The following is a 16,120-nucleotide window of genomic DNA, read 5'->3' as shown; positions in this document are numbered from 1 at the left end:
ATGCTTGCGCGAAGGAGCGCAGATACAGCTTTCCGATTTAGGCGGCATGTTGAAGGGTGGGAAATTCAGCTAAAGCTCGCACTGCTCGGAAGTGAGGTAGAATGCCTGTTCACCAAAGTTCCCTATCAAGCACCCACCTGGTTGCTCTGCTTACGCCCGGCTGCGGTCTCGCTTCTGGGGACCCTTGCTTCAGGTTCGCAGACGCCAGACTGAACGCAAGGATGCTGCTCATTCGGTGTCCACCTCGCAGTAGCGTACTGTCTACGGTGACATGGTAGGAAGTTGGAGGTCTGGGAGTTGGGAGATCGCAAGGTCTCGTAGGGTCAGTTTAATTTGGAATCAGCAGTCCTTACGTAGTCTGGACAGATGTGCCGACGTGGTGTGTTCTATACATGGCCAGATGCGCAAGACAAGATTATCGAAATCCTTCAATCCACAAAAACGATGCGAAGAAATGAAGGGAACAGTCGAGGAGAGCATAAGGACTGGCAGACCAGGTATCACAAATATTCGGTACTCCGATAACCGTGTGGTTAATTATCATGTCCTAGAGTTACAGCAGTTTGACAGTGGATTAGACTGAATGCAAGAGCCAAGGTCAAAGATTCGGACCGCGGCCAGACTTTTCGGGGATACCGGTGCCAATATGGGGATATGAGAAGGAGAGAAAAGAGAGTTGGTCGATGGAGGATGCCGTTGGCTTTGTCTTGACGGCTTCCATCCCACCCACAGAAAAGTACCTTGCAGAGCCTGAAGAGAGAACCTGGTATTACTACCTACGTACGTAGTGTCTGTAGTCTGTCGGCGGCCGAGGGACGTGCTCCATCCCCCCCCTGACATTGAAAGCCTTACGGACTTCCACACGGCACCTCAAAGTACCTAGGAAAGCACGACAGGCACAACCAGCCTCGCGGTGACCAGACATACATGCACCTGACTTGGATGGCACACACCTGCCTTGATTTGGAACCTGACCTTACTTTGATGGATCTTTTCTGCGTTGCCTCTATGTACCTTACAGAAGGTACGGATACCCTACGCCATGCCCTTTGACAGCTGCCACGAGCAAATCTGGATGGAGAAGAGGTATAAAAGGCGGGAGGAAAGGCAGGGTTGGATAGATTTCCCCAGGGGCAGGCACCGCCTACCGGGCAGACTGATGCTACTCGTGGATCTTAACAGATGTAATTCTGCTATACCTTAACAAAGTGACCGACCCGAAGGCCTCATACATGGTAGGTGGGTGAAAACGTACCACGATGCCGGATCAACTCGATTTCAACTATCTAATTGAGTTAAGCATTTACTGTAGGTGTAGAATGCCAGTTCATTAATGAACTCTTGCTCTGCCAGGCTTGAAGGTCCATAGACATGGCAAAAATTTCTTCATGCAGCCGTATCCCTCACTCGCGATGTCTCCAATAATACTCACGTCTGCAGCGATCACCAAGATGAACCATTGCCAGCCTTAAAGACTCATAACTCAATACCGTGCAAAGCAGCCATAGACTCACGGAGCATGAGGGTGACAGATTGGGCTGCCCCATAGCGGACCCGGAACCCATTGCGAATATCTTCACATCGACTGTAGTAGGTGAATTCTAACCCGCCCACGGACGATTAGACTCCACACTTTGCCCGAAGAAGCCAGGGGTATTCGATAAGGTGCGCGCATTGGATTCTTGGCTGATTCCTTCGAGGCTATCGAATTAAGGCATCGTACATTGTTGGATGGAGAGTTGTCACATCCGTATTGCTGACGGTGCCATAGAAATCGGACCCTCTAGAGACAGGGCCCAACACCATGGCGATTGAAGACCCAACTGCTCCTGAATTCCTAGTCCTGACAAGAATACTTGGCATGGCGATTGGCAGCAGGCATTCCAACCCCAGCGTTGACGCCATGCAAACGGGCGCGAAGGCGCGCATGGCGGCCTATGGGAACACGGGAGGAACAGGGTAATGAGGCGCCTGGGGCCGAGGGGGCGCAAGGAGCAACGCTAACCTTGGAAGTCAGAAAGCGAGTGAGGTGAGAGTATCTGCTGGTGAAAGAGCACGGCTTGCCGGCTGATGGAGTTTCGTTCTGATGCATTCTCTAATTGGACATAATAGATGATGATTTCTTGGAAGCGGCAACGCTGACCCGTTTGCGAAGTAGTGTGCCAAAGTGCCTGCTCTGTCTTCGAATATGTGCAGCCATGAAGTTGACATTTGAAGGCGCCGATGTGCGCCACCCCGATCCTTCTCTTGAAGGTTATTTCATCGGCCCGTTATTTGCAGCTTCGCGAAGGCGGGAAGAGAATTCAAATCAGCGCCTCAGGTACGGATACCTAGTCGTTGTGCGGTACCTGGCCTACACTTGCTTTACTCCCCTTCCCCCTCTTTCCTCTCTCCCTCTCTTCCAGGGGTTTTTTTGGCCTCCAACACCAAACAAGGTACTCATCTTGCGAACGGCTGGGATGTTCCAACTTACAGATAGGGTACCATTAGGCTGCTCGCCCTGCAAAGGCGTCGAGGAACGGGCGGGGAGTCCAGAGGCTTGTACCTGGCCTTGCCCTAGGTAGGTACGGACTGCGGATACCCTTGATAGTATTCTTCTGAATATCAGACCCAACGCAGGCGCGGGCGCCAACGCCACGGTGGAGAACGGGTGGGTGCAACGGCTACAGACCTACTCCGTACCTAGAGCGAGACCTGCCCTAGCGAACCGCGATGTATCGATACCTGGAAAAAGTTGAGGGAAGGAATCTAAGACGGATGGCAGCTGGTCTACGGATGGATACCTTCATTCAAGTACGAAAACACGAGCATGTAATACCTATAGTGGTTTTCATTCCACCCCAACTCCTTCTTTATGCCGCGATCTAAGTTATCTCAGAGCAAAAGGATATTGGGGATTGAATGTCCAGAGCAGATTTGCATTAATGTGTTGGCCGTTGGTTTATTATTACCTTGCCTTGACACACTCCGCACTCCGTAGGCATGTCGAAGTTCCAACGTTGGAAGGCGAAGCAATGCTTCAAAGTACTTCAAGTATCCCAAGTCGCTATGTACCGGGTGGTACTTAGGACAATGGCTGGGAAGGAACGAAAAGGTGAGTTACCTGATGCTAAAGTACCTCACTTAGCTCGCCCGACGGCTCCACCACGGCCGATGTGGCTCAATCGATCGTTAGAGTGTCCACTTTTACGCACGGGCTCCATCCGGTCTAGGTCAATGTCCCCGGCGAGTCTTTAATTAAACGGTTGGTTCAGACAGTTCCAACAACCAACGACAAACGGCGACAAGTTTTTCTCTCTCTCATCGTCTTGCTTTTGTTGTCCATGGTCGACCAACAACCCGAGGGCTGTGTGCTTGTTTGTGGGCGTGTCCGTGTGTCTCGTGTGTGAAAGACATCCAAGTGGCTTGCTCCTCACTCGCATCCTGTACCCGACCTGAGGTAAGGTAGGTCTCTGAAGAAGACGCAGGACGCCCATTTCGCGTGAGAATTTAGATAGCCCAGCAAAGAGCACCATGGGAAGAAAAGGAGGAATCATACAGACAAAATCAACACCGAGGGCAGCCAACGTTCCTCAGCCCCCACCCTCTGACTGCATATCAACGCACAAGGTCAAGTTGAAGGACCTGGATATACTACTGCGTATCCGTATGCCGTGCATATCCTATTCGTTGGAATCAGTGCCTTTCTTCAAGGCCCTTTACTTGCACCCTTCTCTTCGAATCTCCTCTCTCCTCTTCCCTTTCCTTTCCTTGCCATCTCTTCCCCGGACCCCTGGCGCAGATGGTGCCAGTGACCGGTCAAGCCTCAAAGGTCGTATCCCTGTTTAGCCCCTAGGCAAGGCCCTCTCTCATTCCCAAGTTGCTGGACCGACCATTCACAACCCTGGAAATGGACGGATGAATGTGCTTCGCCTACGTTGGTGCAGGCATTCATCGTACCACCTGGCCCACCGCCCACATGCTGTTTTGTTGCTCAGCTTCCAGCTCTCTCATACTCCTCCGGGCCCCCCTCGACTTTCCCAGAGTTCCAGTCACTTTAGCTATGAGCCAGCTTCAGGCTTCAGATGACAGGGCCGTAGACCAGGGAGCCGCAGGCAGAGAGCACTTGAGGCAGGTCATCTGAGTCGAGACCTGTTGGAAAGCAGCATCTGGATTGGCAAGTCTCAATTACGACGAATACTCTCTGCAAGTCTGCAAATGGACCCCTAGCACCTACGGCGAACCCGGTCCCATTCACCGATGCCTTTCGGCTACAACCAAGTCTCACCCATACCCAAAGGATAAAAAAAGTCCGCTGATCCAACAATACTCCATACTCCGTCTACCTAGCGAGCTCGCTGCTCATCTATTTCTTTCTCATCGTTCGGACTTCTAGTCACGTTCCCCCTCTCTTACTCTCACCCCCTTCTCTGTGGGTTCCTGGCCTGACGACTCCCCTCCTCATCCACCCCTGCTTTTCTTCTGCCCTCCCCTCCACGTCTCGCGCCGCCCCCAATGGTACTTCTGGCTGGACTAGGTCTGTCGAATCCTTCGCGGGACGGTCCAACACCACTCCACAGGCACTCTGGCCTGCCTGCTGCCGCTGCTGCCAGGTCGAGAACCCCTCTGCGTCTCTTTTCTTTGCTCATCCGGGGCTCGGGGACCAGCCAATGTATTGTTAGCTTTCCTCGTCTTCACCTTTGCACCTAGTCTTGACTTCTGTCTTTCATGTTACTCTGAGCCTAGGCAGAAGCAGGATCCCGAGATAGAAACAAGTTGTATATCATCTTCCAAGAGTCTGCCTCGGACGTTACAGTATCCCAGCGCCTGGTCCGCCTTGTCTTCCTGTCTCTGTCTCTTCTCGGCCCCCTTCAGCCCTGCTAGCGATGATCGAGGGTGTCATCTCGACCCATTTGCCTCATCCACCCCTGATAGCTCTCGACTAGGTTATTCCCATCTTCTGGATACTTCAGCACCTCACGGATACCTTACCTTCTTTTGCCCACGCACCTGATCTCATACATATCTACACCCGGACTACTTTATACGCACCTCTCTCTCTCTCTTCAGCAGAACCCTTGTCAGCTTCGAGTTTGCTGCCTTGTCTTGCCCTCTCTCCACCTGTGAACAAATTCCTTTATAACCGCCTCTTTCCCCATCTTACCTATTGTCCCTCAGCCTTCTTAGACAAGGTTGCCAATCAGAAACAGAGCACTCCCGATCAGGTTCTTATCCACACGCTCCTCCACTCACACAAATCTACCCGAGTCCCAACCGGGCATCCTCCACCCCCCTCGAGGCCTGATTGCGTCTTGCTCCAACGCCCTGTTGGTATATAAACCAAACTTTTACGCCCAACAACCAACCGCCCGTCGAAACGATAAAAGAATAGCAAGCCTGCGGCCGAACCAGTTATGGATCTTACACCACCATCTCTTACCAGGTCGCCGGCATCTCCAACTCACACCTATTGTCCATCGGAACGTTCCTCGCTTGAATATCCGTCTCCAGACTTGGCGGCTCAACAGTACAAAATCAGTTCTTTATACGCTGCCGACCAACTCTGCTCCTTGGATCAGGCAGCTGAAGCAGACATTTCCTTGCCACCTTTGGATCCTCGCCCACCGGTAGATTGGACTACCACCGACATCATGGCGCCCTCATCCTCATCCTTTTCCATCCCGAATGTTCTATCTAGAGGATACGACCCGTTTGCTGAGTACGACTCACAAGTGTCGGCCTCGTACGGATCCGACTCATACCCTCCGCCGCCACCCCACTCGTCTGTGCTAGGCCACCATCAACATTCTCTTACAGACTCCCCGGGACGCTCACCCGGGCCATCCTCATCCAGAAGTTCGCTGTCATACGCACAAGTTGCGCATTCCTCGAGTTCGTTGGGGCCGAGGATCAAGATGGAGAACGCCAATGAGTACGGATCTGGAATTGACGCCTCGCACTACGCTTCTCCACGCTCAATGCAGACGCCTTACATGACAGAATCAAGCACATACGGCAATCTTCACCAGCACTATCTATCAGATAACCAATCTCCAAGCTGGCCCAAAGTCGAATATGGCGTGGAGCAGTACTACCAAAACTCTCCTGCGGGGGAGCCAGCTCCTGTTAGTCGAGAGTCGAAGCGGGCAGATGACGGAAAGCATAACCGCCCAAAACGAGCGCCACGGAAGATGACGTCCTTTGCGGACGCTCAGTACCAGTGTCAAGTTGCAGGATGTGGCAAACTCTTCAGCCGCAGCTACAACTACAAGGCACATCTGGATACACATGACGACAAGCGGGAATACCCATTTCCATGTCCAGTAGCCGATTGCAACAAGAGATTTGTCCGGAAGACAGACCTTCAGAGACACAACCAAAGCGTTCACATGAAAGAAAAAAACCACCGTTGCGACTATTGTGGAAGGTTGTTCGCCCGGAAGGACACGCTTCGCAGGTAAGTTGTGGGAGACACGGCTGGATATGCATAGCGGCTGTCAGTAAATAAACTACTAACCCAGGCTTCAGGCACATGGATGATGGGTGTTCCAAACGCTTCGATGTTGGCACTTGCGACCTTCGTGTGGAGGGTTTTGGAGGCATAGCGCCAGTCAATCGTAGCATGGGAGGACCGATACATCCCATGGGGCCCGGGTCAGGGCCTCTGCCTCCCATCAATGCGCCGATGGGGGCCGGTGATGGCCTGTTACATCCCGAATCGTCTGCCTGCAGGAGTAGAAGCGTCTTGTCTGGCGCGAGCGATGGAACACATGGCGATAGTTGGCAACGATAACGGGACGGCGACTTAGTCCTCTCGTGAAGGATCTGTGTGGTATTCAAGCCTTTCTCATAACGTTTGAGGGATCACTGTAACACCAACTCGAATTGGGTTTGGGGGATTTGGTTTAATTTACATGCACGGCAAATCATTTGTTGTGGAGATGCTGTAACTGTCTATATCATGGCGTTGGCGCATCGAGCGGGCACGGCATGAGGAATTACTTTAATGACGGAATGTACTTGATGGGCATGGTAAGGGTAAGTCAAATAATAGCAGTAGCAGCTATACGGCCGAGCAAGGCCTTCAATTGCAAGAGAAAGAAATAAAGAAAGAAAGAGAGAAAAAAACTACTGTACCTTGACCAATCGGATACAATTCATGGCATATAGCGTAGACTCTACATTGCGAGGCCGGGAGTTCTAATGTGGGTGGCATGGAGGTAGCAGCCTGGCCTCGCTTGAGGCCGCAGATTAAAGACATGGAGCGAGCTGTCGACCTCGAAGTAGCAGGGTACACCGGCAAGATAAGGCAGGATAAGGAGCAAAGACCCAGAATTCCAAATTTCGGGATTGTTTGTTGGCTTGCTATACAAAGTTTAACAGACAACCTACTGAGGTCAGGGCAGGCCCGGCAAGGTCAGCTTCCGTGGTGACGGGGAGTGCGAGGAGACATGGGCCGGACATGCAAGATATTTACGGGACGCGAGTAATTGTGGACGACACGATTGAGGATGCCACGTCTGACGGCATCTTCCAGCACGAGTAGTCAGAAACTGAGGCCAACAAGGCGGCGATGTAGGATCGCATCTGTGCTGCAAAACAAGACATTCGACGCAGTGCATGCAGAACTCTGGGTCTAAAGAGGCTTGCTACGGACTTGAACTACAGCGTGTTGAAGCTGGGCCTGAGCATGGTAGGGCTAATACCAACGCAAACTGGGATGCTGAGGCACATTACCACTGAGAATGAGCTACGAGCCACATAAGCCATAGGGCCGAACGGCAAGTATGCGATTGGCCATGCAAGCGCCAGGCCGAGAGTTGTGGTGCGGTTGACGAAAAGTTGCAACGTGAATCTTGGACGATGGTGTTGTCCGTATGAGGTGCGGTTCCTCTTGGTTGACACCCTCGACGGGAGGGAGGAAAGCTGGTTGTCAGCAAAGAGTGACAGAGGCAGCATGTTATCGTATGGAAATACATTAGATGGCACATGGCTTGGAACTCAGAAGAGGGGGAGGGGTGTGAACTTGCAGGCAAACGGGATTGAAGATTGGAGCATGAAAGGCATGCATGCATCTTTCCACACAGGGCCGTACCTAGCAGTTGGGTGGGACCGGGAGTTCGGGAGCTGGAGCCAACAGCCCCGGGCGACAGGCGGCGGGCAAGTGTTGGACGTGGACGGGTGGTCCTTGCTCACTTCACCCCGTCTCTTGGAGAGTACATGGCAAGAAGTACCTTTCCTCCGCGTCTGCCAGGAGGACGTATCGCTCCGTACTGCAGTGCGGTATAGTGACCTGACCAGATCCGGCCATTGCAGCTCTTGGCAGACGGGACTTTGCGTGGAGCACGCTGCATCGCACGCTGACAGTTGGAACAAGACCCACGGCCCGCTACCTTAGTGAACGACAGCGCTGCCTGGACTTGCTGGGGAACTTGGAAAAGACTCGGTACCTGGTCGGTACACTCGCTGCCTTACTGCGCAGAAGAGCTCCTACGGATACGGATACAGATACACTGCTACCTTGCCCTATACGGATTCCACCGGCATCACTTCACTGCATTTCCACTCCAAACTTCCTGGTCACTTTCATTGTGCAATGAGATCCTACTACTCCGTACAGACGTCTACATTGGCGACTGACTTCGGATTCTGTTAGCTATTCAATTGTAAAGACTTGACGGATAACACACCAGGATCAGTGAACTAGTTCAACCTCGTGTCGCCTCACGAATTGGTAGTCAACTATTATTTCCCTCTTTCCCCTTCGGCTTACATAATATAAGACACAGGTGACACTCAACTACGTATCCGCACATTTGCACCCATCTGCCTAGCTTACCTTACTTACATCACCTATGGGCAGTACTCTCGCGCTCTCCTCCGTCTTGCACCCACTGCCCTACTTCGGGCTCACAGCTGACTACTGTCCTGTACGATATTCCATTCGGGACCGATGGCACGTTGTATCGAACATCTTACAGCACCCTGGACACCGGAAACTGTCCAGCAATCCCTTTTTGATTTGTCTCCTCGGTCTCGGCGGGGCGCGCTACGGCGGGGATTCGCGTACGGTGGTTGGTAACGGTAAGGGCACCCGGCAAGGGCAAGGGCCTGGCAGGGGTCCGTATTAGGTGTGGTGTGTGCTCTCTCCCTGAGTCCCCTACGGATACAGGCTGTCCTCTGCGGTCATCTCCTCGCTGTTGGTGCAGCGTTGCATTGGCTGCTGGTGTCTTTGGCTTTCCAATAAATGAACAAAAGTGTCTTCACTGCGTGACTGTCTACTCCGTACGTGTGTTATTTTGTACTAAACCATTATGGTACCTTAGTTCAGCCTGGTTTGAGGAATAACCCAAAGCTATGCACATCATGACATTCGATGCTTCTTCAAATTGGAAGATGCCAAGTTGATACCCCCCCCCCCCCCAGTTCTCTTCCTATCCGCAGGTATCATCAACCTATTAGACGGAGCTTTCTTGTCATCCTTCACGCCGCACAAGGATTCAAGGCCATGTTTTCCAACATATCATTGACGCAATTGATAGCATTCCACAATCGCTCAACACCCTTGAAGTCGCATTTTGCCAATCACCAGCAAAGTAGGTAGGTAATATGGTCATCCGTCCCCGTAGCCGTCCCCGTCTCGCCCGCCGGCTGGCCAGCACCTCACACACCTATCTACCTGCTCACCCAGTTCACTCTGTGGTGAACTTGGCTCACCAACAAAGGAGCGCTGATCGATGATTACATCTCCAACCTAATCAACTCTACAACGCTCAATCTCGAATCAGTCCATCCAACGGCTGCTTCCTTTCTTTAAGGTACTCGTACATTATACCTTGGCCTCTCTAGGTACTCAAACACTCTCTGAAAGGATCTCCGGGTTACAGTTGTAGTCGTGGTCATGGACTCATGGGTGGCCGCATCATGCACCCTCCAATAACCGCCCCCAAACGCGGTAGCGTCGCATTTTCTCGTCTCTCTCGGCGCCTATCCTCGTCTCTCCCTTCAGCAGCCCTGCGAGCCCGCGTGTATTATCTCCATGCATGCAGCTTGTCACCCAAACATCTGTACTCCGTACCCACACCCAAAGGCCAAATATCGCTCAGTCGAGGGGATGGGATGGGATGCAGGTAGGTGAGACGCATCGCGTTCGCCTGGCCGCCGTTCATGCCACCTACCCGCACCGCGCCCCCTTCTCACATGGAAAGCGTTTCCCACCCCCGTCTCTGTTAAGTTCCGTCATGTCTCGGCTCTACTGCCTGGTAGGGCTGGCTCGACACATGCGCCAACACAACGGCCGCCACTTGTGTGTGCGTCGTCGGTCTGACAAAGGAGGCAGGGTAATCAGTTGCGGTCTTGGCCATCAGCAGGAGTATCAGGCCGTGTTCAAAATCACGCCTAAATTCTATGCATGGCATCAGTGTTTTAGAGAACATTGAAACGGTCCGTGGACACGGCGGAATTTTTAAAACGTGCAGACCGCAATTGCAGTATTACGAGGTACGTAGGCGACCTTACCTTGCCTTACTTCGCATACGTACGAAAATACCCTTATCACCTTCTCGAATTTACCGAGACTGCACGCTCAGGCGCAAAGGAGGTGGGGGGAGGCACTGCGAATGATCATCAATTCACTTTCCGCGTCATCCCCCTCTTCTTGTGGCCGTATTTGTACAATCGTACCGGTGAACGTCTTTTGAACAAACTTTTATGAACAAATATCTTGATAATTCATAATTACTTTTCAGGCGAATGTCACCTCTATCAATCCCGCATACAAAGTACAGTTATTGGTCAATAAACAACTTGCCATGGCGACTCCTAATCCCAGAACCCAAAGCAAGACAGATGCCAGTAGACAGACAGGGGGCCAAGCTCACTCGATGTTGGACGACATGTGATGCGTAGGCAAAGCCGTCAAGACGTCAAAGGCACCCGTGCCAATCTTGCCCAGGCGGCCCATGACGATACGACCACTGGGTGTTTTGAGATCGTCCCAGTCGCCATCAAGAACGGCGTCTTTCAGGAAAGCCAGAGTCGTCTCGAAACTCATCTTGGTGAAGGGACTAACATTGCCACGCAGACCATTGCGGTTGAACGGCGTGTAGTCACCATTGCGCGTCATGTAGTCAGCAATGAGGTTCAAGTGTCTGTTGTCAACACTGATACCGTGACCGCCGAAGACGCCGGCCAATTCAGACACGATGTTGTTTCGGCATGCCTCCACTCCGTACACGTCTAGAACAGCGCCAATGTCGTTGGTTGTGATCTGGTTCGGGTTGATGAAGTCACCGTACTTCTGCATAGCCTCGAGGTTGCAACCCGATGTGTAGATGGCGGACACTGTCACATCCTTGCCAGCGGCGTTTGTGATCTTGTGGTCGGCCGTGAAGGTGCAAGAGCCAACGCCAGGAATTTGCTGAACGACTGACTTCTTGACCGCCGCCTGCACGATGTTGAGCATCAATACCTTGGGGGTATCTGCCGTGAACTCAAGAGTGAACTCGCACCACTCTCCTGCGCTGTCGTAGTTGAACTTGGTGACGGGAGCATAGAGTTGCTTCACTCGCTCGGCTCTCCAGCCACCGTCCTCACTATCCATGTCTTTGTCCCCGTCATCTTCGTCCTCTGAGCCGTCCTGGTCGCCTGACGGCAGTGGGCTACCCTCGAACCCTTCATCTTCTTCCTCGGTATTTTCCCGTTCCATCTGTCGCTGAATCGCGTCGTCCTCATCATCATTCGGACCATATGATACAGCCTCGTCCCGATTTGCCCTGTTCTTGGCACTCGTGGCGTCACCGTCGCCATCCTCCTCGTCGTCATCATCGTCGTTGTTGGTAGGTCTCGCCTCACTGTTGCCACTGACCATCTCTACTACACCAGACTTGACACCAACTTCAGGCGTAGCCGAGGTGGAATCGCTGCTGCGCTTCTTGATTTCCTTGGCCATCATCCTCAAGAGGTGATCCAGGAATCGCTTCTCGATAGTATCTATGACATCAGAGGGATCGATGGCGTAGGCTTTGGTGTACTCCACAGCAGGGAAGAAGTTGAGCCTTACGTCGTACAGCTTGGCCAATGAAGCATTGATGCCCTTTCCAATGCGCTCGTTGACGGTTACCGTGTCAAGCACATGAGCAAGAGGCAAAACGCTAATTGACTTTGCAAACACCTCTCCCTCGGCTGCGGACAACTCAGGATGGAGAAGTAGTGTCATGGCCGGCGTTGAGATAGATCGGCTTGCCGTCATGAGGATCTCACGGAGACGTGGAATACCGAGCGTAACGTTCTTTGCGGAATGACCTGCCAAATGGAATGTGTTGAGGGTCATCTGTGTCGAAGGCTCTCCCACACTCTGGCCAGCAACAATGCCGACACCCTCACCAGCCTCAACGAGTGATCGCATGTACTTGGCGGCGAAAACAAGCTCTGCCGACTTTTTGCTGACAGCGGGTGCATCCACCAGGCCAGACGGGCCACTTGACTTGTCGCGGATGAGACCATCCTTGTTGTCTTTGATATACTTTGTCATTTTCTCGTAGAAGGATTCGGATGTCGCAAATGCTACTCTCGCAGGGTTGACCAGGGAAATAATGGGATCCTTGGCCCCGGGACTATCAAGCTTTGCGTGCTTGATAGCACTCTTCATATGCTTGAGAATCTCGTCCTTGGTGCCGGCAAATTGTTCCCTGAAGCCATTACTAAAATTAAGCTGGGCCGACTCGGAACCAACATTGCGGAGGATGAAGCTGAAGTCGGTCAGGTACTTCTGCTTAGTCGGGTCGAGACCGTCCTCGCCATAGAGGAATTGTACGAGGGTGCCGTCGGCATCTCGCACCGTCGAGTCATATGTCACTGTAAGTCCCTCCATACCCTTGATAATGCATCTTTGCAGGTAACCAGAGCGAGACGTCTTGACAGCTGTATCGATAAGACCTTCGCGACCAGCCATATGATGGAAGTAGTATTCTTGCGGTCGGATACCAGTCAAGAATCGCTGAACAATGTAGCCTCCTGCACGAACATTCGTCTCGAATGGCTTGAAACAGGGTAGAGACTTTCCGCTAACCATCAAAGGGACTCTTCTGCCCTCAAGAACTTGTTGTCCCAAGTTGCATGAAATGAGGTTAGCGTTGACCTGACTACCCTTGGCACCAGAGGTTGTCATAGACTGCATCTGGTTTTTGGGGAACTGCTTCACCAGACCGACGGGAAGGCAAGCTGCTGTAACCGCGCTCGAAACGACGCCACCGCTCTGGTTCATAAGCAGATCGAGACCTTCTTGCTTAGTGTCGTCGCGCATGACCTCCTCCAGGCGAGTGAGCAGTTCCCGGTCTGTGCTCGTTGGTGCCTTGTCCTCCAGTGAAACGTATTTGGCTGCAACTTGGAGTCCGACGTCCTTCGCTGCCTTCAATGCCTCCTTTCGAGCCTGCTCACCTTCCGATGTGAGCCGCAAATCGTCCATGCCGCAAGTAAAGGCCCTCATGTTAAGGTAGCGAGTGAGGAGGCGGCCCATGGCACTGAGCAACTTGCCCGCAACAGCAGGCCCATAGACTTCATGAATGGAATGGACCAGACCGCCTGAACTAGGACCCAGGTGGGCTTTGTCAAGAATACCAGTGAGGAACTGTCCGTCCTGGAACAAAACTGAGCCCTCTTCCAGATGACCTTTGCCCCATTGCTCGCCCTTGACTTGACACTTTCCAGACATCCAGAGCCCTTCTCCATTTGGTGGCTTGATGTTCTTCAAGATCGTGCTGATGACCTGCTTTCCTGTCCATCTAGGTCTTGGCTTGATGACTGCCGGAGGAAGGAGCTCAATTCTCTCGCCAAGGATATGACCACTCTCTGGACGGAGGGCGGAGTAGATGAGCTGCTGGTATGAGTCTCGGTCGAAGAAGGTATCCTTGTTGCAAAGAGCAACAGAGACCGAAAGATGGTCCTGAATCAAACCACGGAGAGGCTTGCCTGCCGTGCCAGACAGATATTGATGGTCTGTGTCGGCGATCTGAAGAGCCTCAGCTCTGGCAACCTCGTTCTGGGGGAAGTGCATGTTCATCTCGTCGCCGTCGAAATCAGCATTGTACGTATTACAATTGGCGTAGTGCATTCGGATTGTTTTCTCTCCTGGCAACACGCGAACTCGGTGACCCATGATTGACGGCTTGTGAAGTGTCGGCTGACGGTTCATCAAAACAACATCGCCGTTCGTCAAATGTCGGTAAACCTTCTTGCCTTTCATGCCACTCAACTGGGCGTTGGTCGGCGTGAGGAGCTGGTTGGCAAGAGACTGGCGGTCATCTGCAGACTTGGATCGAAGGTTGACGATTTGTCCGTTCTCGTACTCAATAGCAGCCGCGCCGGGCCACTTGTCGACACCATTTATAACGGCTTGCTGCAGATCTTTGAAGTTGTGGCTCGTGACGGGCTCGGGGTATGTAAGTTTGCGTGCAAAAACGGGAGGCACACCAATCTCGTTGGTCTCGATATTAGGGTCGGGGGAAATGACGCTGCGGGCAGCGAAGTTGACTCGCTTTCCCATCATGTTCTTTCGGAAAAGGCCCTCTTTTTTCTCCAGCTTCTGCTTGATGCCATCTTCGTTCCTTTTCGCAGCTGCGCCTTGGACGGGGTTTTTGCTCTTGTCGATCAGAGAGTTGACAGACTCTTGCAATTCCGTCCATACTTGGTGCAAATCGTTGATGTCTCTTGCTCTCCCGTACTGGTCTGTGCCACCCACGCTTTGGTGTATTCTCGCAATGCTACCGCAGTTTCGCATGATCATCTTGTAGAGGGAATTCTGCTGGGCCTCAGAAATCTGAGAATCGCCAGTTCGAGCTTCGGGTCGGAACTTGTTGGGGGGAACAAGGATGGTTCGGATGAAGAACATGTCGGCAGACACTTTAGCTGCCTTCTTGGTCACTGGCTTCGAGTTGTAGACGAGGGACATAATGTCTTGTTCCTTGTCGAATAACTCCCTCAGACGTGCGCGAACTTCCATTGCACTAAGGTATCGCTGCTGACCGGGGGTTTGACGGACGGCATGAACTCTAGACTCTGCCTCCTCCTTCTCGAGGTCGTCGTCATGAGCATCACGCATGTCAACGTCGTTTTCCTCGCTCGATGAGTTTGTATCAACGTCGGCAATACCTTCGTCGGTGTCGGTGTTGCCGCGCTTCGACTTGCGCTGGTGAGCTGCTGTCGCCATGGAGTCCTTGAGGTGTAGGTTTTTCTGTGCCATTTGACCCATATCCTTCTCGCTAAGGGCCTTTTCGAATATCTTGACAAAGCGGTCCTTTCGGTAGGTAGGCGATATACCGCCACAGTTGTCGCATCGTTTGGACTTGGTGATTTGTGTCAGGAAGTCCTTGATGAGCTCTCTCCTCATTTCGATAGCACCTTCGTGCTTGCCCTTCCTGACCTCGCCCAGATTGAGCCTGTGTGATTTGAGAGATTGGCGAACGTATACCTCTCGGGCCCCAATAATGTTGTCGACCGTGGAGGTGCCCTCTTCTTCTGCCTCGCTCTCGTAATCCGTGGGCACACCCGGGAGTGCAAGGCCCTTAAGCTCTTCTCCAATAGCATCAACCAAGTGAGCCTCGTGCAAGAGGCCATATTGCAGCAATCGAAGTTTGCAGGAGTATCGATTGATTTCGCGATGGCGCATGCGGAAACCTTTGCAGTAGACGCATTGCGACCTCAGAAGACGGAGAACCTGGTCAAGAAATACAGGATGGTATACCGGCACGGGGAGCTCGATGTGGCCGGCGTGGCCCGGGCATGAAGACTGGTTCAAGTTACAGGTTGCACAGCTGTGAAGAGACGTGTAAGTCAATTGAGCCAAGGACAAGGGATATTCGGGGCATTTCATACAGAGCATCGCCCCATGATCCAAGAGCAGGATCATAGAGACCACCAGGAACGGGGTTCAGAAGGTTGTCGAATGTGCTGTCGTTCTCAATGCGCTTGACCGAGATTGCTCTGATTTCTTCCTCGGTGAGGAATGTGAATTCGACCGTCTCGACAGACGACGAAACGGGTTGAGAGATGTTCATGTTGCCGTTGAGGCGTCAGGTAATAGCCTGGCACCAATCTGGGTCGGAACGGCAGAAGGTGTGGTATCCGAAGCAAATTTTCCATACAG

At 52.5% G+C, this 16,120-nt stretch overlaps 2 protein-coding genes across 2 annotated transcripts; one reads left to right on the top strand and one right to left on the bottom strand.

Moving 5' to 3' along the window:
- Nucleotides 1-5,630: 5,630 nt before the first annotated feature.
- On the top strand, nucleotides 5,631-6,440 carry CABS01_14907 (uncharacterized protein; the record flags this gene model as incomplete). Its single annotated transcript, XM_060548245.1, has 1 exon — nucleotides 5,631-6,440. One exon carries the CDS (start codon nucleotides 5,631-5,633, stop codon nucleotides 6,438-6,440), a length of 810 nt encoding a protein of 269 aa, XP_060392867.1.
- Nucleotides 6,441-10,855: 4,415 nt separating this feature from the next.
- CABS01_14906 (RNA polymerase Rpb1) lies at nucleotides 10,856-16,031 on the bottom strand (the record flags this gene model as incomplete). The annotated part of the gene is made up of 2 exons (XM_060548244.1): nucleotides 10,856-15,788; nucleotides 15,850-16,031. 2 exons carry the CDS (start codon nucleotides 16,029-16,031, stop codon nucleotides 10,856-10,858), a joined length of 5,115 nt encoding a protein of 1,704 aa, XP_060392866.1.
- Between the last annotated feature and the right edge of the window lie 89 nt (nucleotides 16,032-16,120).

The sequence above is a fragment of the Colletotrichum abscissum genome (genome assembly GCF_030869225.1).
Source record: "Colletotrichum abscissum strain IMI 504890 chromosome Unknown Scaffold_59.1, whole genome shotgun sequence".
Lineage (NCBI taxonomy): Eukaryota > Fungi > Ascomycota > Sordariomycetes > Glomerellales > Glomerellaceae > Colletotrichum > Colletotrichum abscissum.
This window is presented reverse-complemented; position numbering and strand designations above follow the sequence as displayed.